At 37.5% G+C, this 27,521-nt stretch overlaps 2 protein-coding genes across 2 annotated transcripts; both read left to right on the top strand.

Annotated features, from left to right (window-relative positions):
- Positions 1–1,787: 1,787 nt before the first annotated feature.
- LOC127620332 (stathmin domain-containing protein 1-like) lies at positions 1,788–7,644 on the top strand. The gene is made up of 5 exons (XM_052093532.1): positions 1,788–1,951; positions 4,587–4,734; positions 4,870–5,003; positions 5,391–5,522; positions 5,683–7,644. The coding sequence occupies exons 1-5, from the start codon at positions 1,889–1,891 to the stop codon at positions 5,851–5,853; spliced, it is 648 nt and encodes a 215-aa protein (XP_051949492.1). The 5' UTR covers positions 1,788–1,888; the 3' UTR covers positions 5,854–7,644.
- Positions 7,645–12,454: 4,810 nt separating this feature from the next.
- Positions 12,455–26,900, top strand: LOC127620198 (RNA-binding protein 24-like). Its single transcript, XM_052093330.1, has 4 exons — positions 12,455–12,965; positions 13,810–13,933; positions 14,437–14,491; positions 24,323–26,900. Exons 1-4 carry the CDS (start codon positions 12,798–12,800, stop codon positions 24,666–24,668), a joined length of 693 nt encoding a protein of 230 aa, XP_051949290.1. The 5' UTR covers positions 12,455–12,797; the 3' UTR covers positions 24,669–26,900.
- The last annotated feature ends 621 nt before the right edge of the window (positions 26,901–27,521 follow it).

Raw genomic sequence — 27,521 nt, 5'->3', positions numbered from 1 at the left:
TGGGCAAACAATGTCCTAGAATTGCTGCCTTTGTAGTTAAGGAAATATGTCTAGGTGGCCCATTGTTTTCTGACAGGTGGTGTCATTTAGAATACAATGCATTTCCATGGAGTGAACACTGTAAATGCACCCAACACTTTTGTACAACACAAACAAATATATGCTCCATTCCCAGAACCTGAAGAAATTTGCATAGAGATTAGTCATGAAATCAGGTTGACACAGGAACCTGTTTTCACACTCACTTTGTTTTTAAGGGTGAGAATAATTTATAATTTATTCTACTTTGAAGAAACCTAAAATCACAGGACTTAATGACTACAGACCTGTCGCCCTGACATCTGTGGTCATGAAGTCATTTGAGAGACTGGTGTTGGCCCATCTGAAGGACATCACTAGACCCTTTCTGGACCCCCTTCAATTTGCTTATCAAGCAAACAGGTCTGTGGATGATGCAGTCAACATGGATTTGCATCATATCCTGCAACATCTGGACAGACCGGGGACATACGTAAGGATCCTTTTTGTGGACTTCAGCTCGGCTTTCAACACAATCATACCAGATATACGCCGGAATAAGTTAAACCAACTCCCTGTTCCCACCTCTACCTGTCAGTGGATTATCAGCTTTCTGACGGACAGGCAGCAGCTTGTGAGGCAGGGAAAATTCACTTCCACCACCTGTACCATCAGCACTGGTGCCCCAGCTGAGGAAGTTCAACCTGCCACCAGTGCTGCTGAAACAGTACTCAGCAGTCATTGAGTCTGTCCTCTGCACTTCAATAACTGTCTGGTTTGGTGCAGCTATGAAATCAGACATCAGAAGACTACAAAGGACAGTTCGGTCTGCTGAGAGGATTATTGGTTGCCCCCTGCCCCTCCTTCAAGAACTATACACTTCCAGAGTGAGGGAAAAGGCTGGTAAAATCACTCTGGACCCCACTCACCCAGCCCACTACCTTTTTGAACTGTTGCCTTCTGGCCGATGCTTCAGAGCTCTGAGCACCAGAACCGTCAGACACAGGAACAGTTTTTTCCCTCAGGCCATCCATCTAATGAACAATTAAATTGCCCCATTGAGAATAATTATGTGCAATACACAGTTTAATTTTAATTTAAATTTATATTATCCAACTTATCAACTTCTGCCATTACTTACATTGCTCTGTACATAATATACAGGTTTTTGTTCTTTATATAACAGATTGTAATAGATTTGCACTACGTGTGTATGTGGGTATGTATGAAGGTGAGTGTATGTACGTATATGTATAATTATTTATTTTGTGTTCTTTTTTGTTTTTAATTACCTATGTCTTGCTGCTGTTTTTGGTATTGTTTGTATTGTTGTTGACTGGAAGCTCCTGTCACCTAGACAAATTCCTTGTATGTGTAAGCATACTTGGCAATAAAGCTGATTCTGATTCTGATTCTGAAGAAGATGCTTCTGTATTTGCCTCCATCAAGTGTTTACCTATATTTGAAAATTGAAAGCTTCTATTGTACTGACGTTTTGATTAGTTCATGAATGTAAACTTAGTTTTAACTTCTTTTTTCTAGTTAGTGAATTTTAAATTCTTAAGGAGACTCGTGACTAATTAACAAAAGTTGTTATATGTAGGCCTACTTCATTGCAGTAATCATCAGTTGCTATTAAAAACCCGTGTTTTATATTTGACCAATTTAATGTCAAGGCAACATAACAGGTTACCGTGACCTCTGACAACAGGGTCAGATTTATTGTAGCAACGGACCTTAGCAACACAGAGAGTCCATGACGACGATAGTCGCTCGATCGTGGCTCATGTGTCGGAATGTGAAAGAACTTTTAACAGATCAATTAGTTTCGAAGCAGCCTTGAAGCATCGCGCTGTCCTGAACAAGAAACATGGGATGTGGGAGCTCCAAAATCACGGTGGTTGAACCCGTGAAACCTTTCAACGGAAATGAGGTACAGTCCTTTTGTTTTTCGATTTAAAATTATTGTAAATATGTTATGATCTGTATATTAAAGTGAGTTATATGATGTTGAAAGATATCCCAGGAAACTGATGAAATACTCTTGTTCCCATGACTACGATTATTGCTTAATAGATAATGTGAATTAATAATTAAACACACAATGAAAAGCGTTACACCTAGAGGTTACACTGGTAGTGTTTTGTTATATGGATCAATGACGTCACGTTCATTTTTAGTAGTTATTCATAACTACATTAAATAAATGCAGTTCACACGAACCAGTTACTTGAATTCACTTCTACTATGATGAACGTGGTTTCCATTAGGCTACTCGGTTCAAAGTCATTTTCATATTTTTTTCTGGGGTGTAAAGGGAAATATGTTTAAGAAGTGCAGTCGTTCGAACAGTAAAATAAAATAAAAGTAATTCAGCAAAAAAAAAAAAAAAAAGTGGTTTAAAATATTGTTAATATTGTTTTAAATATTTTTGTTCACCAAATACAAGGTGGTATAACCAATTTACTTGCAATTTTTGTAAAAAGGCACATTTTGTACATGTCAAATGGAGCAATCCTATAAAAACGTATTGATATTCATAACTCAATTTAATTAACAAATCCTAATATTAATAATAAAAAAATAGAAGAAATTAGTGACCCAGGACCTCATTCCACCCCAGGTACCTACAAAACTCTTTAGTATTGTATCTCTCTCTTATTAATAGTGTAATACCCAAAAAAAAATTACAATGTTTTAAGTTCCAAAAATATGTTTTTTTTTCACTTCCATAAATTATTCATAATATTTGATATTTTATGACTATTTCGTATCTTTATGAGTTTACTATCACAGGATATCTATTTCTTTGCTTATTACAAGAGGAATGAGTGATATATTCATTCAAATAAATAATCAAAGTCAGGTGGTGTAACCAACTTACATGGCATTCTGCTGTCATGTGAGGGGGGAAACTTAAAACTGGAGAAGACCCCTTTAGACCCTCCTGACTATATTACATTTAAAAAATGATCATATATTTAGACATTTTTGTGAAGTCACATTTTGTTCAGGTGAAATGGAGTAATCATATAAAAATGTATTGATATTCTTTACTCAACCATTCCTGATATTTAAAAAATATGGGTGACCTAGAAAGAGTAAGAGTGTCATTTTTTTTATTTTATATTACATCTGTGGATGTTTTGTCTGTGTGTTGTTTGCCACTGTTTTGGTGTAGGTTGTTTTCTGTTTTCCACCTTTCCTGTTGCTCTTGCTCTTCTCTAACAGGTATTGATGACTGCCACCTGTTTCAATTTGCCAACTCATAACCCTTACCCGTTGTGATTGGCCAATGGGAAGAGGGTGCCAGGTTAAAGGCCCAACAGACATCATACTCGGAGAGACACTGAGAAATTTGCCTCCAAAGGAGTGTTTCGTTCTCCTGCCCCAGACAGTGTTATTGTGTGCCTCATTGACTTGTTGCTTTATTTTGTCCATTTAAAAATGACCATTTTAAGTTATAGGTTATGTGGGATCATTTGTAGGGAGCTGGATGCCAGTTTTGTTTGTGTAAAAGTTTTACTCTTGTTTTTAACAAAGTGAGGTAGGGAAGTTTGCTATTGTTTGTTTTCTTTTATAGGTAATTTACTTTCCTATTCCAGTGAAGACGCTTTTTGTTTGTTATTTTTGACTAGCTCTCTCCTGAACTGATTCTCTTTTTCTGAACTGATTTTGTATAATAAAGTAATTTTGCTTTAATTGTTGATTTGTGGTCTTTGTAGTGCTGGTGATGGGGAAACCTGAAATCGTCTGATCTGTCCACCTTTAACCTTTTTGTTACTCTTCTCCAACCTGAGACTGAAAAGAATGTAACTACTTGCATATATGATATTGTTATGATTATTTCATATCTATGTAAGTTTATCACAGGATATCTATTTCTTTGTTTATTACAAGAGGAATGAGTACTCCTATTCATACAAATAAATATATCACCTTGATTTTCTGTGCAACAATGAATTAACAACAATGATGAATTATCTGTATCACATATGCGTGTACACATATGTATTATACATTCTATTTCTTACTCAAAGTGACACTGTTTCAGTGATTGACTTGATTTTCATTGGACATTGCTATTTGACGAAGCGAAAAGATTGAAGTGAACTATAGCAAGTATAACACATGAACAGTATTACATGGTTATTGTCGTTTGAATATACTATTGAAATTATTTATATTGGGCATCTATTAAGACTCAATAAGTGTCTTGTGTAGCTCAATGTGTAGCTTATGTGCTATGTGTAGCTCAATATGTTCTGACAGCCAGTTGTGTCTCATGAAATTTTGGTGTTAAAGTAATGAATCCTGTTCTGATGTTTTATGAAAATAAAACATCAAAATATATTTTATTGTATTGTTTTCTACATGTCTAATTTTGTAATATCTGGGCATTTTTTATTGATCCATTTGTGATATTCACATGCATTTAAGGGTTAAAGTCAAAAAAAGGAAAAAAAAAAGAAATGTGTGTATATATACACATTTCTTTTTTCCTTTTTTTCAACTTTCATTGCTGTGAGACTGCTCTGTAACTTGTTCTCGTCCCTGTTATTTTGCAGGCCGAAACTATGGGGTTTGTTGCTCAGGAGGGATCCCGCGGAGACTCCGCTATATCCAAAATTACCACAGACAGCGGGGTCAGCCTAGATGCAAGGGAGCTGACAGTTCTGCCAGGAACTGTACCCAGACTGCTTCCACCACTGCAAGGTTTTGCTTTCATAGTTTTTTAAAAATAATAATAATGTGATTTCACTTTAAATTAACACAGTTTTGTACATAAATCAACAAGACTTTAAAAAAAAAATTATATTTATTTTGACTCAAATGATGTCTGAAATCTAGCCCAGAGTCCTGGACGGGCCCAACAGAGCCAAGACAGACCTGAGTCCAGTGAGATTCTGGAGCAGCTACATATCCAGGGAATTATTCCAGCTCAACAAATACAGGGATGCAGTGGAGAATCGTACAACATTATGGTGAGAAATATTAAGTGTTAAAATAGCAAAAGTCAAATTTTGTGATGATTTCCCAAATATTTCTGTATACATGGGTATAGAAGGCAGTATACTCCAGTGTATTTGAGTCTATTTTTAAGATTTACCCATTTCATGGTCCCCACATGAAAGAAAAAGCTTAATAAACTCACTAAATAATGTCCACACTAAATAATGAAAACCTAAAAATGCCACAAGGTCTGTAAGTTCAGGAGTATACATGGGGGATAGAAAATATTATTAGCTCACTATAAAAAGAACAGAACTCCATGGAAAGTCCCCATCATGATAGGAAAACAAACATGTGTGCATGCGCACATACTGTATGTATTTCTGTTCCACTGGAAAAACATTTATGATGTCTGTCAGATGGATGACACTGGGAAGCCAAGGAGCAGACCACCCGCTCGACTTGAGTCACTCAAGACTCGCAAAGAACAAGAGGTCACCAGAAAGGAAGACATTGAGATGAAAATGAAACAAGTGGAGGAGAGGAAAAAGGTCAAGCAGATCCCTTATGGCATTTATCACTTATCTTTATGGATTACACATTACTTAAGGAACTAAAATCCAGTTTCTTTTGACCTCTGATTTGTCTGCTACAACTTGAGTTCATTACACTGTTTTTGCATGGTTCATATGATGAAAACATCTCTTTTAGGAAAGAGAGGAGGACCTGAAACACAGATTGAGGACTAAGTCAGCACGGCCTCGTGCAGTGAGTGCAGAGCAGGATCTCAATCCTGAGGAACTGCTCCATTCCAAACAGCTTCCTGTCCCAACCAGAACCAAAGAGCTGCAGACACAAATCAATGGAGAATCTGAGGGCTAAAGACTAACTGAGTCTCCAGAACTGGAAAATGACTCCACCTTTCAACAGATTGAAGACACAGTTGAGGGCGTTTAGATTTTAAGACTAAGACAGGTTAAAGGGATAGTTCATCCAAAAATGGGTGAAATTCTCCCATCAATTACTCACTTTCCTGCCACCACAGATGTGTATGACTTTCTTTCTTCTGCTGAACACAAATATTTTAAGATGAACACCTCAGCTCTATATGTCCTTTCAATGCAAGTGAATGGTGACCAGAAGCTCTAGAAATCATGTAAAGGCAGAATAAAATAAAAGTAATCCATAGGACTCCACTGGTTTAATTCTTATGAAGTGATGTAGTCACTTTGGGAAATAGACTTCTGTTTCTCACCCACACGTATTATATTGCTTCTGAAGATATGGATTTAACCACTGGAGTCATATGGATTACCTTTGTGCCACCTTTATGTAATTTTTGGAGCTTGAAAGGTCTGGTCACCATTCACTTGCATTGTATGGACCAATATGAGAGATATTAGAGATATTTTTCTCAAAATCTTATTTTTTGTTCTGCAGTAGAAAATCATACACATCAGGGATGGCATGAGGGTGAGTAAATGTTCAGATGTTGAGAGAATGTTCATTTCTTGATGAACTACTGCTTTTAGGATGTTCCCAAGTGTACATTCTTAGAGTTGCACATGCACTTTTCATGTTAATCATGATTATTTTTACACAGGGTATGGTCAGATCAAACTCTGACTTTTTGTTTGGAAAAAGAAATGGAAAAGATGTGCATAATTAGTGTCAACAGGGGTCATTGTGTTACTGTCAAGTCAGCAGAATAATGGGTTAAGAATTGTAAATGAAATCTGTATAAATGGCCAGTGTTCTTGCTAACAAGGGCAGAATTTCAGAACTATTACTTTCATGTGGTTATTGTCTTGCTAGGGAAACATTATTCTTGTGGAAACAGTAATCAAGTTTCTGTCTTACATGATTATTTTGGAAGCCTTATTATATAAGCTATTGTGTATTTATTTTTATTGTATGTGTAAATGTTTTTTATATGTATTAATTTTATATTAGAATAATGTGTAGATATTTTGTCAAAGTAATCAATATATTGTTAAAGGAATAGTTCACACAAAAATGAAAATTCTGTCATAGTTTACTTTCCAAACCATCATTGATTTCTGTGGCACCCAAAAGGAGATGTTAGGCAGAATGTTAGCCTCAGTCACCATTCACTTTCATTGCATCTTTTTTCAATACAGTGAAAGTTAATTGTGAATGAGGCCACTTCCAAACTAATACATTTTATTTTGAAAATGCATTACAGGAATATTCCAGATTAAATACAAGTTAAACTCAATTGACAGCATTTGTGACATAATGTTGATTATCACAAGAAATTGTTTTGACTTGTCCTACTTTTCTTTAAAAAAAATTAAAAATAAATCTGGGTTACAGTGAGAAATGTAAAATGTAAGTGAATGGGGCCAATCCATAAACATTAAACTACTCACTGTTTCAAAAGTATAGCCACAAGACATAAACATTTGTTTTAACATGATCTTAGTGTGATACAATCGCTTACTAACCTTTTCTGTGTAAAGATATATCCCATTTTACAACTTGCCATGATGATGTAGCGTTAAGTTACATGAATGTAGCACAATTTAAACAACTTTACATTTCAAATAATACACAGAATAAATAATGTTAGTGCTTTAATAAAATTATAAGCTTCACATTTCTGCCTTTAAACCCTTCGAAAATCGGCCCCATTCACTTACATTGTAAGTGCTTCACTGTAACCTCAAATGTTTTTTTTTTTTGTTTGTTTTGTTTTTTTTTTTAGAAAGGAGGAATGATTTTTCTTATTTTATATATATATATATATATATATATATATATATATATATATATATATATATATTTTTTATTTTTTTATTTTTATTTTATTTTTTATTATTATTTTATTTAACCCGGAATATGCCTTTAATTTCTCTAGTTTTACGGTTCTCATTCACACCAAAATGGCGTTTTCCATCACCGAAAACGGAGCGTTTTGAAAACGCTCTGAGGAAAACAATCACGCTACATGAGTAAATTACTACAGAATTATAATTTTTAAGAGAACCCTTTGTTGTTATTGCCTGTCACTGAAGGGAAAGGGCTGTCCACATGGTGGCGCAAATTAACTTGTTTTTGAGCGTAGTGAGAAGTTTGACGCAGAGAAGTTGCCTTTTCTCTTAGTGACAACCGGAATCTGAGCTCTGTTATGTTCACTGTATTTTAGTATATCTCTTTGTAATTATGGTGGTGTAACTAGACCTCTTTGCTAATTATATAAAACTAGTTTAGGGTATCATTAAAGACGTGTTTTCATCAGTGGAGTTACTATGCTTTGTGTGTGTGTGTGTGTGTGTGTGTGTGTGTGTGTGTGTGTGTGTGTGTGTGTGTGTGTGTGTGTGTGTGTGTGTGTGTGTGTGTAGAGAGAGAGAGAGAGAGAGAGAGAGCGAGAGAGAGTATTTATCACTAAGGATAGTAAAACCAGAAATTTTTGACATTGTGGGGACAATTTGTTGGCACCCATGAGGAAAACAGCTTGTAAATCATACTAAATGATGTATGCAGTAAGTTTTCTGTGTGGGATAGTGTTAGGGTAAGAGAATAGAACATAAAGTTTGTACAGTATAAAAACCATTATGTCTATGGAAAGTCCCCATAAAACATGGAACCCCAACATGTGTGTGTGTGTGTGTGTGTGTGTGTGTGTGTGTGTGTGTGTGTGTGTGTGTGTGTGTGTGTGTGTGTGTGTGTGAGAGAGAGAGAGAGAGAGAGAGAGAGTTTTTACTTGAGTGTGTGCTGTTACAGCTGCCAGTGATTTGTCTGACTCCACTGACTTTCTGACAGGTCCCACCTGTTACATTTGAAAATGCCCCTTCTCTCAAAGCAGTCATGCTGTACCATTCAAATTAGATCTTAGCAGACAGACCTTTTATGACACTGCATTAAAATTTGTGTCAGAGACCCAAGCACAAAAAAACAGTAACCACAAAACTAGTATTCTCTTGACCATTTAATAAAAACAAACAAAACCTATGTTTATAGGGTTTTAAACTTTAGTTTGTTTCTTTTTTTATGACAGTGTGTGTGTGTGTGTATGCGTGCGTGTGTGTGTGTGTCTGGCCAATGAGTCAATGGCCTCTGAAAGCTGTAAATGTGTGTTTTTGTGAGTGCAGTGACTGTGTTTGACAGGTGGATTGTGTTGAGGGCTCTCCAAAATCTCCCTATAGTATTTCTTTATTTTTGTTTGACCAATAAAACCAGTAGATAGGTGTATGATAACCTGCTCAGGCAGTGTGCCAATTATTATATTGTGTTTCAACCTGAAGAGGAAGAGAACTTGGAGCTTTCAACTGGCATAACCATTCAAAAGTTATTTCTTGAAATTGAATAGAAAAGTTTTTGAAAATTAATTTCTACTGATGCAATAGGTGTTTTTGATGGACCTTACAGGAAAAATAGTCAAGTCAGTGTCTTGTAGGTAAGCATAGACAATCTCTTGTAAGAAGATAGGTCTTATTTTGTGATCCTGGTGAAACACAAAGCCTCCACCTGTGGCTTAACGGGCGTGTGGCACTGCATGAATAAATTAGTGGACTTATGGATGCACTCTATCAAGTTGCTGCCTAACATTTTTTATATAAAGCCTCAATTGGGCGTTAGGATCTCCACATGGCTCGGCGATTCACACCACATAGACCTGTTCTCAGGTTGCAAGCTTCCACAAAAACTCCATCACCTGAGTGCTTTGGAAGATGCATGGTCTAATTGAGAAGCCCGTTTAATAATTCACTGAGTCACATATCGCGTTCCTCCCAATTGTAAGGAGACATAGAAAATCGTCTGTTCTTTTTGTCCTAAAGGAGATGGGGATGGTCTGACGTCAGCAGCTGTAACTGTTGATGATTGTTTCAAAGATGTGGCTTGCCCATATGTCAATGAAATATTAGAATGTTAAACTATACTTTTAACAGGCTTTCATTTGACATTGAGATAAATAGTTTCCAGGTTCTTGAAAAAGGTTCATGGCCCACAAAACTTCCATGAAGTCAAATCATATCATAAAAAAAAATATTTTGTCAGTATTGTAGTCCTCATATACACTCTAAAGCTTCAAATGAGTATTTGACATGGTGTTTTAAGCATTGACTGTGCCTGGAGTCCTGTGGTGGAAATACTTAATCTTAAACCTTTTAAAAAACTGTTTTTCTAATTTTTGTATAATTATTTTACATACGTTTTTGTGACCTTTCATTATATTAATTGAGAGACAGCGTGGGTTTTTTGTTGCTTATGCTACTTTAACAAAATAATTTGTCACACCCAGGACTGCAATTTTAAAGATGACCAGCAGTGTTTGTGTAATCTGATTACAAAATAATTAGTTACTGTAATCTAATATCTTTTTGTTAAACAAAAGTAGTGTAATGTATTACATTTGGAATTTTTTGTGATTAGATTACAGTCACTAACTTTCAATTAAGGTAACTACTTTAAGTACATTGTGGGTTTCACATATTTCTAAATAATATTATTTATGTATAATACATTTAAAATATTAATTAATATGTTCACATGTACACTCACTGAGCACTTTATTGGGAACCCACGTACTTATTAGTGCAATTATCTAATCAGCTTATCATGTGGCAGCAGTGCAATGTATAAAATCATCCAGATATGGGTCAAGAGCTTCAGTTAATGTTCACATCAACCAATAGAATACGGAAGAAATGTGATCTCAAGGATTTCAACTGTGGCATGATTTTTGGTGCCAAATGGGCTGATTTGAGTATTTATGTAACTGTTGATCTCCTGGAATTTTCCCACACAACAGTCTCTAGAGTGTACTCAGAATGGTGCCAAAAACAAAAAAACATCCAGTGAGTGTCAGTTCTGCAGACAGAAATGCCTTATTGATGAGAGAGGAGAGTGGAGAATGGCCAGACTGGTTCAAACTGACAAAGTCTATGGTAACTCAGATTATCACTCTATACAGTTGTGGTGAGAAGAATAGCATCTCAGAATCCACAACTCGTCGAACCTTGAGGTGGATGGGGTACAACAACCACGTCAGGAACGTTGTTAGGACCATAGTGTTCCTAATAAAGTTTTTAGTGAGTGTACATCCATTTGTGTTTCTTTGACAGCTGAAGAATGTATGAAAATTAAGGAGGAAATTGAGACATTATTTTGAATTTGTAAAACAAAAAAGTTCTGTAAAGTGTTTTATAAAGTAGGGTACAATGGGCCTTAAGGCACACCTTAAGGATTTTTTTTCAGCCACAAAGTGTATCAAGTTTAAAAAAATAAATGTATTTTTATTGAATAATTATGGAGCAACATCATTTGTTTGAAAATGAATAATGGAAGATTTATTAAAACTATCTTTCAACTTACTAAACAGATATTAAAAAACGTTTTATTTAAACACCTTGAGCAAAAATGAAAATGACATTTTAAATGATTAAATATGAGATCAAATTATATCAAAATCAAACTTAAGACATTGCATGTAATAATCTCATGGATCAGGAATTGTTTTTGCAGTGCATAGTGACAAACAGGTGTTAAAGAAAGTACTGTGGTTTGATGTTTCGGGAGAAAGTGCCTTTTACCCCGGGGAAGCTGTAAGCCCTGTTGTTCCATAATTAGTAACGTGATTACTTTTCTGACCAAGTAATCTTATTACAGTGTTTTAGAATGAATTGCTTAATTACTTTTTTTTGTTGTCTACATCTAAAGGTGAATTTGTCACATGCAGGACTGAAAAAGTTATTAAAATGGTGAAATACTTAAATGGTCGCCAGTTACAGAAATCTTTGTTTGTAATTTTGAAATTGGAAAAACAACTTTCCTTTTTATTTGTCAAACACCCACATGCTCACAAAACATATGTTGACTAGACAAAATGTGCGCTTTTACGCACGCACACACTGATCCAGAGACGCAGTGAAAGACTTTGGAAACATGTCCAGACACTCTCTCTGTTTTTAGTTTCAATGAAACAGCATTTAAAAAGCGTCCGTCCTCAAGCACATCAGTGTATATTCCTCTGTTTGTAACACGCACACCAGAGCCCTCACCTGAAGAACTCTTTCACCTCACCACCACCTGCCAAGCTATCCTAACGGACAAGATCTGACTGATAAGATATGCTGGGCTGGCCTGTGTGGTTATCTAAGCATAACGAAGCCTGATGTTTTGTTTGTGCTTAAAATTACACCACATTATTCTATTAGAAAATAAAATAAGCTGTGCCGTTTTGGGTTGTTTATTTGTATTTCTATGTTTGCCGCTGTATATCACACACACATATACGCAAACAAACTGATACACACACACATTTGCATGAATTTACAGAGACAACAACTGTATGAAATATTTCTAGTTTTTCAACAAAGGCGCACAGATGCCCGTTGTGCGCGCCGATGTTCAGCTGTTTTTCCGCGCGTGCAGTGGGCGTGTGGTAATGCATGGCTCGTACCTCCCTCAAAAGTGATCTGGGTGTGGTTAACCGGGTGCTTTTAGGAATGGGACACACGCACTTTTTAGAAATCACGTCAGTTAGGAAGAGCTCGACCCACCTGATGATCCTTGGCTCAATCCGCTCCACATGATTTACCAAGGGAGGGCAAATTAATCTACCTCTTACATTAAACACATCTAATGCGCTTTTTATATTCCTCGGACTCGGAAATCGACTTTTTGTAACTTCGCGCGCGCGTCTCGTGAACATTTTAACCGACCATTAAAGGAGCGATACAGTTTATAATCAAGCCTAAAACTTTGCACTACGTTTGCTAGTTGTTTTATATATATATATATATATACATACATACATATATATATATATATATATTTTGCACTTGAGCATTTTTGTAAGGATGCATACCACCCAAAAGGACACCACTTACACCAAGATATTTGTCGGCGGTCTTCCGTACCATACGACGGATTCCAGTCTAAGGAAATATTTTGAAGTGTTTGGTGAAATTGAGGAGGCTGTGGTGATTACCGACAGGCAGACTGGGAAGTCCAGGGGTTATGGATTTGTAAGTATTCCCATTTTCCTAATTCCTCTTGGAATATATGCAGTTAGATAGAAACTGTCAAGTTGAGGCAGTCGTTTGGACATGCACCAGGGCTGTGTGACAGCATGACACAACAAATTAAAACGGCAACATGCCAGATCGATAGTTAGAAATGTTTCATAAGCGCTTTTGCATTTAGGTTATGCGCATAAAAAGCCAGATGCAACGCATGACATTACGGAGGTGTCTGAAAAAACAACAATAAATTGCGCAACGGTCAAAGACGTCCGTCGAGCGCATGTTTACATAGGAAAACAATTGTAAAACGGTTCGGACGGTGTGAACGACTACTTACAGGCCCATATGTTGTCTCAGCTGTCGAGTATGACTAGTATAACCTGCTAAGAGTTCCACAGTGACAGAGTAAACAAGCCAACTTGAAAAGTTTTGACAATCCACAAAGCCGAAATAAGGGACTCCCAACTGACTTCACAACACATTAATGATGTCTGGTGTAGCCTGATTATTAGACATACACGATGGTGTAGAAAAGATTTGAGTAAATTCTGTTATTAACGATTTTCGTCTGTCAGACATCTAAGAATGTATAGGCATTCTAAAACTTTGGGTTTAAAGCGTTGTTTGGGTCAGGTGTCATGAGGATTGGGTCCTTCTACAGTGATTTTAGGCTGCAAGCTCAGTGCTAAAAAGAGTGGACCTTGCTTTTGTGTTTACAGTATGTCACCAGATATTTCAAGATCAGTTCAACTTTAACTGTTGATGCGATTATCCTTCTAGTTTTTAGAGGATTTGTTACATTGGCTGATGTTTATGTCTCATACGGAACACCTCTGTATGTGTATAGGTGACTATGGCAGACCGCTCTTCCGCAGACAGAGCTTGTAAGGACCCCAACCCCATCATCGATGGCAGGAAGGCCAACGTTAACCTGGCTTATCTGGGAGCCAAGCCACGGGTGATGCAGCCAGGTAAGGCTACTGTGTGTTGCTATGCAGAGCGACGACATATAAAGAGCATAATCATCAGTGGAAACCATTGGTTACCAATGCTGTGGCTGTTTACAATCCATAAATATTGTCACAGTGACTCTCAATAAAACCCACAGGGTTCAATTTGAGTGGCAAACTGCAGAGACATTTCCAAATGGTTTGTTTCAACAAGGACACATACATTTTTCCATAGTGCAGTTTTTTGTTTTTACATGCAAAGAAAGTTTGTGGCATAATATATGATAAATGAGGAATGATCTGTGTAATTATATGATTAACCATAAGCTATTGTAGTTCATGTATTCTACACCATGGGATAATAAAGTGCCAATACATCACAAAATATTCAATAGCTCCATCACGAAAGATTAGGAGTGTTTACCATCAATTACTTACTGCCATCTTTTGGTGGGTGGTTTTAGATAAGGGGGGAAAGAGTTATATTAACATGCTTTTAATGTATTCTCATGCATTGTGTGCAGGTTTTACCTTTGGTGTCCCTCAGATTCACCCTGCTTTCATCCAAAGACCATATGGGTAAGTGTCAGCAACACCTAAAACTTCCCAAAACAGACTGAATGTTTTATTTATCACAATAGTTTTAGGTCCAGTTTGTGAAATCCCCTTAGATACTTTAATGTGTCATGCTTGTTCTTTCCAATTATTCAATAATTTGTACTCCGATAATGTAGAACAAGACATGACATTCAATGCTTAATCACAATTTCAGACCTAATTCAATACATTAATATAATATAATTGGATGGATGTGTGTGCATGCGTGAGTGTAAGCTGAACCATTACACTGAACACTATAGCCTGACTCAATGTTATCTATCTTTCTCTGGTCCGACAGGCTCGTTTTGGGTTAAGATAACTGGTGGTTTGAGGAATAGCTGTGAGAGCTTTGTGCAGATCAGTAGCTACAGTACCTGTAGACTCAAACACACAAAACAAGCTCAAAATGGTGATTACAGATGCATGTATGTTGGTTTTATTTTGGTTTGGACTTTCACTTTTAATAGTACATAGAGCTGTGTGTGCGTTATGAAGTGGTTTTAGTAGCTTAACTGTGTGCTTTTTAATTTAATGGAAAAGGCTGGTTTTGGGGTGCTGGATTTCAGTGTTGTGGAGGAGTGATGACTTTGCCACGGAGCAAAGTGTGATTTTTACTTTGCTTTATTTTATTTTTCTCACGTTTTTAATCGCTGGAGCTTGTGTTTTTGATAATTTTTTTTTTGTATATTATTTTTCACTTTTTGTTGTGTTTTCTGGTGTCTTGTTATTGGAGTGAGTGCCATTTGTTTTGTGTGCCGTTGTTGAACCCCTCTTCACGCCAACCCATCAGCCCGACTACAAACTTGCACGTTTCGGTTTTATTTTGCTCACTGATTGAGAGTTCTGTCACACTCACACCACCGAGACTATGACACATACTCGCACTTTACCGTTCCCTCCCATCTCCATTGTGTCTCTTCACTTCTTTCTTTTTCAGCTCTCTCTCTCTCCTTCTCTCTGCTGTCATCTCTCTCTATTCTAGCCCTATAAGGCATCCGGCAGTGGACCCTGAGTATCTAGAGTCCTGCACTTTCTCTCTCAGTCATGATATCCTTGTAAATCGCCTGTTGTCCTTTTCTTTATGGATTCCAAATACAAATCAGAAAATGTAACCTTTTCATGTAGGTCCAAATCTAGAGCTCAACCGACAATGAATGCGTTTACATGCACGCCAATCCACTGATAACTACCAAAAAATTACGGCAACATAAGAAAAGGGCATTTGCCTGATTTGAAATTATTAAACCATTCTCTGTTTTTAAAGTCAAAACGTCATGGTGTACAACACTTATGAAGTGAATAAGATAAAGATGTTTACATGCAGAGCGAAATTGGGGTAATGGACACAAATCTACATATGCTGATCGGTTCATTCTTAAACTGTTTATGACATTACCCTAATATAGGATTTTTTTTTAAAGCATTTACATGACCACACACATTGTTGCCTTAAGCCCCAAAGTATGCTTCGGTCAGAAGCGTGACACAAATTTCATCATCAGCAGAGTGTTTGAGCACTGAATGTGCGCAGCAACCACATGTCTTTGAATGCGCATGCGCCTGAAATAATTTGCACTAATTAATGGGTCCACAAGGTGGCAATACTCACATTTGAGCCATTGCAGTCAATAAGAAGGGCAAGAAGATTTATTCACCGCTAAACAACTGGAGATGTATTTGGAAACCACAACAAAAACAAAGGATGTATACTGTACATGGAAAATAGTGTCTGAGGGGGCCTGGGTAGCTCAGCAAGTAAAGACGCTGACTACCACACCTGGAGTCGCAAGTTCAAATCCAGGGCGTGCTGAGTAACTCCAGTCAGGCTTTCTAAGTAACCAATTGGCCTGGTTGCTAGGGTGGCTAGAGTCAGTTGGGTTAACCTCCTCATGGTCGCTATACTGTGGTTCTCGATCTCAGTGAGGTGTGTGGCGATACCAATTGCAGTGTTGCCATATCTCACCAAAATTAGTAAAAAATAAGCAATGTTTTTTCCCCTGTGTGGTGGATTTATCAGCATAGAAATAATAACAATACAGTTAATTAACAGTTAAGGATCATTTTAATTACAGATCTGCTTCTCAGTCAAAACCCTGCAGCATCAAGTTTGTATTAATGCATAATATCTAACAATAATTGAGTGAAGACTTGGAAACAACTGGGAAATGTTCTTTTTAGCTCCTTATAATGTTTTCCTTTTGTATCTGGATTAGCCGTGCACGGACAGGATATGTGGTAATTATTCTTAGTTGTTAAAAAATGGCTTAATTCACAAAATGCAACATCCACAATGTGAAATTGGGTGAAATGTGTGCTGCAGCAGTTTCTTGCATCACACATTTTATTTATTATTAGTATTATTTGTTTTATAATGAGTATTTTTATGATTATTTATGCCTTAATAATTAGGCATAGTTGTTCTGTGGTCTAATGGTTGAAAATGAATTTAGGTCCTTTTATTCCACTTATGAATTAATGACCGTTACGTAAAAAGTTAATGAGTGAATTAAGTGTTTACCTGTCAACACCATTTTATGTTGCAACTGAATTCACTGTGATATAATGCCATTGTTTGGTGCTTTTATGGAGAGACCCACCAAATGGTGCCATTTACTGGTAGATGTGACATTAAATAACTTAACATTTATTGCTAAAATCAAGGCAAAAAGACATATAAACAACATTTCCCTGAGGCAACTGGACAATCTACTGTACAATCAACTGGCATAACACATTTTTGGCAGTCATGCAGTGTCATAATTTAATCTGCGGAAGATTCCACTGCATATGTGTGTGGGTGAGAGTGTGTATTTTTGTGTAAGTGTGTGTGTTTGTTATATGTATGTATGTGTTTGCAGGGTTGTGAGCCCTCTGCTGTGACAAATAAATGTCTAGATGCCACAGCCCCCTGAGCGAGCCTTGGTCACATGGCCCTGTGCGGCGTTAAGGAAAACAAGCTTCACCATTGTTTTGCACAAATGCTGTAGTGCTGACACTGCAGTCGCACGAAGCCTTCTCTTGCTATTTTACGTTCTCTTTCTCGCTCGCTCTCTTGTTGCATTCACTGTCACACATTCTCCCTCTTAGCTTTGGGGGCTGGGCTGTTCCTGACATTTAGCTTTGAGATAAACTCAACAAAGCCCAACATGTGCCCCATTGGCACTGATATGGTACCTCTCACGAGGTGGAAGGAAGCCATGAGTCAATTGAATTGGGGCATCAAACTTTAACCATGGAGCAGTTACCGAGTGACGTTCATTTACATGTAGACATTTGACATACGCTTTTATCCAAAGCGACTTACAAAAGAGGAATAATACATCACAAGCGTACAAAAAGACTCAAGATTGCCACAAAGTTGCGGCCCTTGGTGCATGCAATGTAAACTTACCAGTAAGGCCCCTGACTTCCATTTTAATGTTAGCCTACAAAAACACACGTTTCCTAATTTGTTTAGCCAAATTGCCCTTGTTGCTTAACGTAAGGGGTCTGCCGCTAGGAGTGGGGTTGGGAGGACGTGTGCAATGCAGTGCCAGTATTCAAATTGGGACTGTTTAATTTGTGGGTCAGCTGTGAAATTTGCAAGTCATGACTGTTTTACAACTCCCTTTTGTAGACACGAGTTTCCCATGAGCTCATCAATGACTATTTGAAATCATCATGCATAATTCTGTTATACTTTTAAAGAGAACCCATTCAGTTGGTGACAGGCTTTCACTAAAATGTAGTTTGAATAGAAAGCCTAATATGCATGTTTACATTAACATCAGTACGTTTATAATGACCTAAAATCTGCTAATTAAGAAAATCTGACCATGCCAGAAAACTGCTTTTACATGAGATTTGAAATCATAGGGTTATTCACTGCTTTTGTCAAAACATGAACAGACGTTCACACAACAAAATCTACGTGTGCTGATCGATGTATGCTTAATTGGTTTAAGACCTTACCTGTAAATGAAATCTGTTTAAGGCTTTTACATGACCTTATGCGTTGTCTACATATTAAGCATTATCGGTGTAAGATTGTGCATGTAAACACTCACGGACCACATTTACCTGCACTTATGAATAGAAAAGTTCTGTAAAGTCATGTAAACAAGAATGCTGATTTCTTCACTGTGTTTAAGGGATTAAGAGAAAGCAGTTTAATCCACCCAGGTTTCTCCCAGAGAACGCAGCTTATGTGACATGTAAACACACAAGTGGAGTTCTAACAGGTTTTTGAGGAGTGCCATGTGTGTTAACAGACCAGATAACAAACATCAAAGGATGGAGCCCAACAACAAGTCAACAAAGTGGAAAGAATTCAATACTTTCTTGAGAAAAACACATACACTCTAAACTTTACCCATTTATACACACCAATGTGAAATGTCCGTGGTCCCTCAAGTTCGCATACTTTAAATGGGCTTGTACATTGGGGGAATCCATGAGTCTTACATAAGATGGAACCCTACTATTGCAGCAGAATTCTGCTGCAGGTCTCTAACAAACACAGTAACTACTCTGGAATGTCTGGAAAAAAAAGAGAAGCAACGAGGAATAAAATAGTGTTATTTCTACAAACGTTGCGGGGAAATATGTTGCTGTTGAGAAAGCTGCTTAATTACAGAGCCACATGTATATGTGAGTAAAGTGTACACCGCTTATACAGTGCATTTAATCCAGAATGCTGCTTTCTCGCAAGAACCTGCTTTCTCACAACAAGCCGCTTTCTGGTGTCCATGTAATCATAGTCACTATCTGTAGAATAGCATCTCGGCTCCTGATTGTAAAGCTTAGTTATCCATGGATGACAACAAAAGTCTACATTTGTTTCTATGTAACACAAGTCTGAAGTTGACCTTAATTTAGAAGTGAATCTCAAATTGTAGGGCATCAGTGGACTAGTTAGAGAAGCAAGTTTATTTATGGAAACTGTTGTGCTGCACAGTAACAAATTATTTTTAATCCATATTTGAGAGAAATGATCTCCAGTTTTACATGAGGGCAGGTTCTGTTGAGTTTATGATCTAAAGCTAATACATAAATCATCTAGTGTTTCCCAAGTCACCCAGTCAGTATTGGCTCAGAGCCATGTGGCTAATGTAAACAATCAAGAGCATAGTATGCTTGTTTTAAAGTGCTTATTATTTCATGCTGACACTATAGAACAGAATGGGGTTGTAGCTTAGGAAGAGATGGCATCAAAATGTAGAGACCCCAAATGTGCAAGACAGAAAAATAGATAGACAAAATATAGAAGGGGAAATGTTCCTTCATGACGCTAACTCTTGTTTGGAATGACATAGATGAGTGCAGCCCTCTCAGTCACTTGCACTCAAAGGGCCACATAGACTCTGTTCTTGAGTTAGCTGCACTTTATTTAACACTAAAGTAGTTGCACAAGATTTCTGTGACTGCTTGTTCTGTATTGTGAATTCCACTGCAAGTTGAATAACAACAGACCAGCCTAATCTTGGGCTACGTTTCTTAGCCAGACATTTAAAAGTTTGCTACTAACTTTTCCTGTAATAGTTTTTATATATATATATATATATATATATATATATATATATATATATACAGTGAGGAAAATAAGTATTTGAACACCCTGCTATTTTGCAAGTTCTCCCACTTAGAAATCATGGAGGGGTCTGAAATGGTCATCGTAGGTGCATGTCCACTGTGAGAGACATAATAAAAAAAAAAATCCAGAAATCACAATGTATGATTTTTTAACTATTTATTTGTATGATACAGCTGCAAATAAGTATTTGAACACCTGAGAAAATCAATGTTAATATTTGGTACAGTAGCCTTTGTTTGCAATTACAGAGGTCAAACGTTTCCTTGTAGTTTTTCACCAGGTTTGCACACACTGCAGGAGGGATTTTGGCCCACTCCTCCACACAGATCTTCTCTAGATCAGTCAGGTTTCTGGGCTGTCACTGAGAAACACGGAGTTTGAGCTCCCTCCAAAGATTCTCTATTGGGTTTAGGTCTGGAGACTGGCTAGGCCACACCAGAACCTTGATATGCTTCTTACAGAGCCACTCCTTGGTTATCCTGGCTGTGTGCTTCGGGTCATTGTCATGTTGGAAGACCCAGCCTCGACCCATCTTCAATGCTCTAACTGAGGGAAGGAGGTTGTTCCCCAAAATCTCGCAATACATGGCCCCGGTCATCCTCTCCTTAATACAGTGCAGTCAGCCCTGTCCCATGTGCAGAAAAACACCCCCAAAGCATGATGCTACCACCCCCATGCTTCACAGTAGGGATGGTGTTCTTGGGATGTACTCATCATTCTTCTTCCTCCAAACACGGTTAGTGGAATTATGACCAAAAAGTTCTATTTTGGTCTCATCTGACCACATGACTTTCTCCCATGACTCCTCTGGATCATCCAAATGGTCATTGGCAAACTTAAGACGGGCCTTGACATGTGCTGGTTTAAGCAGGGGAACCTTCCGTGCCATGCATGATTTCAAACCATGACGTCTTAGTGTATTACCAACAGTAACCTTGGAAACGGTGGTCCCAGCTCTTTTCAGGTCATTGACCAGCTCCTCCCGTGTAGTTCTGAGCTGATTTCTCACCTTTCTTAGGATCATTGAGACCCCACGAGGTGAGATCTTGCATGGAGCCCCAGTCCAAGGGAGATTGACAGTCATGTTTAGCTTCTTCCATTTTCTAATGATTGCTCCAACAGTGAACCTTTTTTCACCAAGCTGCTTGGCTATTTCCCCGTAGCCCTTTCCAGCCTTGTGGAGGTGTACAATTTTGTCTCTAGTGTCTTTGGACAGCTCTTTGGTCTTGGTCATGTTAGTAGTTGGATTCTTACTGATTGTATGGGGTGGACAGGTGTCTTTATGCAGCTAACGACCTCAAACAGGTGCATCTAATTTAGGATAATAAATGGAGTAGAGGTGGACATTTTAAAGGCAGACTAACAGGTCTTTGAGGGTCAGAATTCTAGCTGATAGACAGGTGTTCAAATACTTATTTGCAGCTGTATCATACAAATAAATAGTTAAAAAAATCATATATTGTGATTTCTGGATTTTTTTTTTTTTTAGATTATGTCTCTCACAGTGGACATGCACCTACGATGACAATTTCAGACGCCTCCATGATTTCCAAGTGGGAGAACTTGCAAAATAGCAGGGTGTTCAAATACTTATTTTCCTCACTGTATATATATATATATATATATATATATAATTTAAAAGTAGATTTAATGTGTATGCTTATCTAGGGCTGGGCAATATGACGATATATGTTGTGGTGATGAGATAGAGCAGGGGTATTCAATTAAATTTCCAAGAAGTCTGGTCTCAATTTTTTTTCCCAGCAAAGGTCCTGATAATAGTATGTAATTTATACTGTCATATGGCTATGAAATGTATATTTGTATATATTTTTATAGTGTTTATAACTTGCCACATTGGTAGCAATAGTACTTTGTGAAACAAATGGAAATTTATAAACAGTCAAAATAGTCTCTTCAAAACTGGGTAGGGATGAGGACATTGGGTGCCCAGAGACAGTCAAAGTAATGAGGTCTGAGGGATCTCCTACCAAAAGATTAAAATGTTTCATGAAGACTTTATCAGTCTCATGAGGGGACATTTTTGCAACCACTTTTTAATATCTTGGGAATTTTGTGTGTGTGATATATTTTGTGTATTTATTACTGTGGTAGTCTATATTAACACAATCCCTGCTGTTACCTCAGGCTGTCAAGACATCTATGAAACATTTCGAACATCTTTGCCCTTTGACCAGAGTGAGAAAACACTGGAAGGTTTTATATCATCCCTCTCATTTATGGCATTATGTGAGCGGTTGTGTTTAGTTGATGTTGGTAATATGTATTGTTGCCCTCTTTTCTTGATGCCTATTTTCTGCTTTTTTTTTATTTATTTTTTATTTGGGACAGGGCTTTTGAAGTTTGTTTGGGGTGGTTAGGGTTTGACTTGAGGTCTTCCTTAATTATTTGCAAACCAGCTGTAAAGTAGATGGTTTTTAAATGTTTCTGTTTCTTAAAGGGATAGTTCACCTAAAAAAGAAAAACTTTTACAAAAGTTTACATCTTCATTTAGCCTCGTATCATTCCAAACTTGTTTTGAATTTCTTCGGTGGGACACAAATGGAGGTATTTAATGGATTGTCTAAACCTGGTCACCATTCACTTTCATTGACAGCGATGGTGAAGCAGATTGGACATTCTGCTAGAGATTTCCCTTTGTCTTTCATCAAGTCAGACTTCATTTTTGGGTGAACTCTCCCTGTAAAAAATGGCATCATAAGCACTTTATGATTCAATTCTCAGGGGAATTGTTGATGATGATCTCTCACGCCCAGTTCTCACAAATAATTTAGTCCTGATGTTGTATAGTCTTATTACATCATGTTTAGCAACTTGGAGGTCATTGAATTCATCGCATCATCCCTTGAACCAATTTTAAAAGTTCTCACCAGTTCGTTTAGTGCAGACAGTGAACGTGTAAACCGCTCTGAAAGTGCAGTGGGGTTTGTAATGAAAGGCAGAATGGGTGCATTGTTCCTGATTGCTTATTTAATCAAAACTCCCTTCTGTGTACGCTGTCCTGCCTCAGGCTCATTGTCTAAGTGTGGAGGGGGAAACAGCCAGCAGCGTCTCTTTTTGAAAACTGTCCAGCTGTCAAAGTAGCCCTGACATTTTCACAATGCTCCCCTCATCTCCTCTCTACCTCTCCTGGGTCTTAACTTCCCCCGTTCACAGAACAAGCACCAGGGTGCTGTATACATGTGACTTTTAGCAAGGCTTCAGCCACAAATGCTGGTGCTTCTCAATTAGTTTTCAATTATTCAATCAACTTTTTATCTATTGAAAGCTGGTGTAATTTTTCCAATGTAAAAAATAATAGGCTTCTTTCTCTTATCCCAGCTTAAAGCTGAAGTGTGTAATTTATTTGCCCCATCCTGCCACTAAACAGAATTAGGAAACCAAACAAGGTTTTTTTTTTAAATGCCAGGCTGTAGATAATGTTTGGATCACTCAACATGTTTGGCAGACATGGGACCATGGTAATTAGTACAATGATTCAGAATTTAAAATGAATAAATTTATAATTATGCTAATTTCCGACGTAATGTATGTAACATCTCGAAAACAAGGATAACCAACACTCCTGGAAACATAATAAACTATTTGATAAAGCTATATAGCTTGATATTATTTACAATTTCACAATGTAGTCCCTCTGTCACATATGTGGCATACATATTTAGGAAAACTATTTGCTCTTGAGAAATTTCTTTTTTGCATGTTTATTAGGTTCTACTAGTTACAAATCAAAAAGGGAACTTTAAAATGCACACAGCAGCCATGCTCTTTCCTCAGGAGGTTAAGCTGGGATAGGAGAAAGTATTTTAACATCGGAAAAGCTACTCACTCAATCTTTAATTTAGAGAAAACCAAGTAAACCATTCAAGTTTGTGTTTGTCCAACCAGTGGCAGATGGGGGAGTGTTTGGGAAACTACTTTGCTTTTGCAACTCTTGTTTGATAATGCTACATGAGAGTACATTACACACTTCATTTTTAGATGGACACTAAAGAAGAATACACAGTTTCAGGTCACTCTCTTGGGCCTCATGGTTTTCTTGGGAGATGTTTATTTTGGCAACCTTATATCTCTAATAATCACTAGCAGGCATTTCTGTGGTGTTGCTGAACTGTGGAAATTGGTTGCTTGGCTGCATTGTGGTTGTGCCCTGTGATTGTTCTGTATACTTCCATAAGTTTTCAAGACTAACAAATTGTCACTTCTTTGTGTCACAGGATCCCCACTCATTACGTGTACCCGCAAGCCTTCATGCAGCCCAGCATGGTCATTCCTCACATCCAGCCAACCGCTGCCTCCGCCACCGCATCCTCGCCTTACATCGACTACACAGGTGCAGCCTACTCTCAGTATGCCAGCGCAGCAACCGCCGCGGCAGCCGCAGCCTACGAGCAGTACCCTTACGCGGCCTCTCCTGCCGCAGCTGGCTACGTAGCTGCCGCCGGCTACGGCTACGCCATGCAGCAGCCGCTGGCCACCACTGCACCGGGTTCTGCAGCCGCAGCTGCTGCAGCCTTCGGTCAGTTCCATCCCCAGCAGCTGCAAGCAGAACGGATGCAATAGCAACCAATGGCGCAAATGGGAGACATGCGGGGGGGTTGACGCCCAGCGACTACTAATAGATGAAGATGTGAAGAATGATGAAGAAAATAATTGCTGGTTGTGGGTTGATTGCAAAAGGATGAAGATGGAAAGAATTCGGGAGGGGGATAGTAATTGGTGGAGATTATTAGTGAGGTGGGAACTCCAGTACTTTCCAACTTGCTGTGATTAAAATCAAATTAGAAAACAAAACAAAAAAAGTTTGCAGAAAAGGAAGGAATCTAGCTTTTTACTATTATCATTATTATTATGTTATCTTTATTACTATAATTAATATTAGAGTAGAATATTTATTGTGAAAGGAGGTATGCAGCGACTAATCACTGTGGTATAGGCGCATTGTAGACGGAACCTTTAGTCCCTATGCTGTCATTAATGTAGGTGACCGTTTTCTTCAATGGACACTTGGAAATGTCCCACAGTGTTTTGATTCTAGGGCTCCTTTACCTATATATTTATTCTAATTTTTTGAAGGGCCGTTTTTGTTCTGTCTTCTCAAGTGCATTTTTTTTTATCATCAGGGAAATGGAGCAATTTTCAGCGAATTAGAAAAGATAAACTCTGCCAATCAGGGATAGTAAACCTAACTGTGGCAAAATGGAGAGAGATCCAGTGTTAGCATGTTTTATGTGTTCTGAACTACCTTTTTTATTATCTGATGCTGAATGTCCCCCTTTCTCCTGTCTTGACCTTTTGACCTATGCAAAGCAAACAAGCCAACAGGGGACAAAACAAAGTGCAGGAAAAGGAGAGATTTTCTCTAGCTCCTCCACAATGGGCATCGAACAATTTAAAGGCACTCACAAAAGATGAAAAAACTGAGACATATGTATTATATGCTTACAAACACACATGGACTAACATATACGCAGTTGCCCACAAATTGAAGTGTTAATGTCTGTCTTTGGGTGAGGAAGACACATAAACGCATACACAAAAAGAAATGACTATGTAGGGAAAATGTCTTGCTCAGTGTACTAGAATCAGGGAGCAACTGTTGTGTTGGAAGAAATGGGCACTGATATACACACCCACAAACAGCTTGCTCTGGAAAGATCACTGTTGCTTGTTTGAGCTGTCACAGTTTAATCCTGGATCCATTTTGAAACTGGTCCTGCTATGGCTCCGTCAACAGTCCCTCTCTTTCTAGAGAGGTTTTGGACACTTATATCACCCAAGTCCTCTCCCATGGATCTCTCTCGTGAGTGACTCCTCGCTGGATCAAGACAAGGAACCGTGTTAAGAGAGGTGGTTAACGCAAGCTTTTCACCCTATACAAATATACCGCTATCAGTCAACACAAATGATAAATGATCTCTGGTTTTTATATGTTTAGGAAGAACTATGTCTAAGCACCAGCACACGTTTATAAAGTCTATGTAGTTCAATGAGCACTAAAGCGAAAAAGGATCCCAACCCATGCGTATGAGGGTGCTTTGTGTGCCTTGCATTTGTTATTCTATTTAAAGAAAAAAAGACGTGCTATTTAAGATATTTATTTTGAGTTGACTTATGTTGTGCTCTAAGATCGCAGACTTAGAAGCGGTACTGTATGGATATAATGTATTCATCTCATGGCATATTATTCTAAGTTATTGAGTAGGTTTAGTTGTAGTATTATTGACATACTCAACCAAAAATGTTGGTGTAGAACTTATTTAAGATACAATTCTGTATGTGCACTGTACAATTCTTTATTTTTTTTTCTCTATACCTTTTGCAATTTTAGAACATGACATTAAATATTGGCTAATTTAATGCCTATTGTATGACATTTATTTCAGGCCTGTTACTCTAGGCGTGTAAGCTCCATTTGTCATATCTAGAACTGTTAAAAAAAAAAACCTGGCAAAACCTATGGGACATGCTGCTTCATACACTAGAATGTATTATTAATTTCAAGGATGGATGCTGTGCTTATATTGCTTTAAATATGCATCAGATGGGCTATTTTACACTGTTTTATACTTGAACTCTTTCTTACAAGGGAAAATATGAAAAAAAAAAAAAAAAAAGAAACCCCACAAGAATAACAACAAAAACAAGGACATTTTTCATTGTCACTGGATTTGGGCATGTAAAGTGTTATTGACTATTTAAATACAAACGTTCTGTTGGTATTTAAGCCTTATTTCAGATTTTCAACACTATTTACTCTAAATGGAAATAAAAGGTTATATATTTAAACCTCAACCGCTTTGTTTATTGCATGGACTGTTGTCACCAACTGTAAAGAAAATTCCATTAGGAGACAATTGTACTTGTAAACTGCAGTGCATGGGATTCCTGTAAGGTGAGGTAAAGGATTGAAATGATTATATTGTGTAATGTTTACACTGTTCTGGGTCATTGCTACATCACAGAGTCATTGAGTCATCCCTATTCAAAACTATTGTTATAAGGTGTATTTCTAAAAAGTTGAAACCCTTATGTTTTATTTCCTGGGGTTTTTGTTTAAAGGGGCAGTAGATGGTAGCTTTACTACTGTTGTCTCACTGCAGTGAGAAAGAAGCTGTCATGCGTTGCTTGGTGGATGAAGGTGTTGTAAAAAAAAGCAGCAGATATGCTTGGCAGGCCACAATATAAACATGCAGTGTCACCCCTCCTCGCCACACACAGATATGATAACCTTGTTTATGCTTGTTTGGGAGGTGACAAATTTAACTCGCCCCAAACTCTATACCAGCTTAGTTTAATAATGAAGCTGTTAAAGACCAGCTAACCTCATTCTTTGTTTTCTTAGGAAATTCTTCCTTTTTTTTTACGTATTGCAAGTTATTAAAAGCTAAGTTTTAAATTTAAGTTTAGAATTAC

Source organism: Xyrauchen texanus, chromosome 26, assembly GCF_025860055.1.
Source record: "Xyrauchen texanus isolate HMW12.3.18 chromosome 26, RBS_HiC_50CHRs, whole genome shotgun sequence".
Classification (NCBI taxonomy): Eukaryota; Metazoa; Chordata; class Actinopteri; order Cypriniformes; family Catostomidae; genus Xyrauchen; species Xyrauchen texanus.
The sequence above is the reverse complement of the archived record's forward strand: the minus strand, read 5'-3'. Positions and strand labels throughout refer to the sequence as shown.

What these genes read in the sequence shown, in the direction of transcription:
- LOC127620198 (XM_052093330.1), top strand. Translation starts at nt 12,798, where the DNA reads ATGCATACCACCCAAAAGGACACCACTTACACCAAGATATTTGTCGGC. An exon ending in AGTCCAGGGGTTATGGATTT is followed by an intron (nt 12,966 to 13,809) that starts GTAAGTATTCCC and finishes GTATGTGTATAG; the next exon opens with GTGACTATGGCAGACCGCTC. An exon ending in TTCATCCAAAGACCATATGG is followed by an intron (nt 14,492 to 24,322) that starts GTAAGTGTCAGC and finishes TTTGTGTCACAG; the next exon opens with GATCCCCACTCATTACGTGT.
- LOC127620332 (XM_052093532.1), top strand. Translation starts at nt 1,889, where the DNA reads ATGGGATGTGGGAGCTCCAAAATCACGGTGGTTGAACCCGTGAAACCT. An exon ending in AACCTTTCAACGGAAATGAG is followed by an intron (nt 1,952 to 4,586) that starts GTACAGTCCTTT and finishes GTTATTTTGCAG; the next exon opens with GCCGAAACTATGGGGTTTGT. An exon ending in AAGTGGAGGAGAGGAAAAAG is followed by an intron (nt 5,523 to 5,682) that starts GTCAAGCAGATC and finishes CATCTCTTTTAG; the next exon opens with GAAAGAGAGGAGGACCTGAA.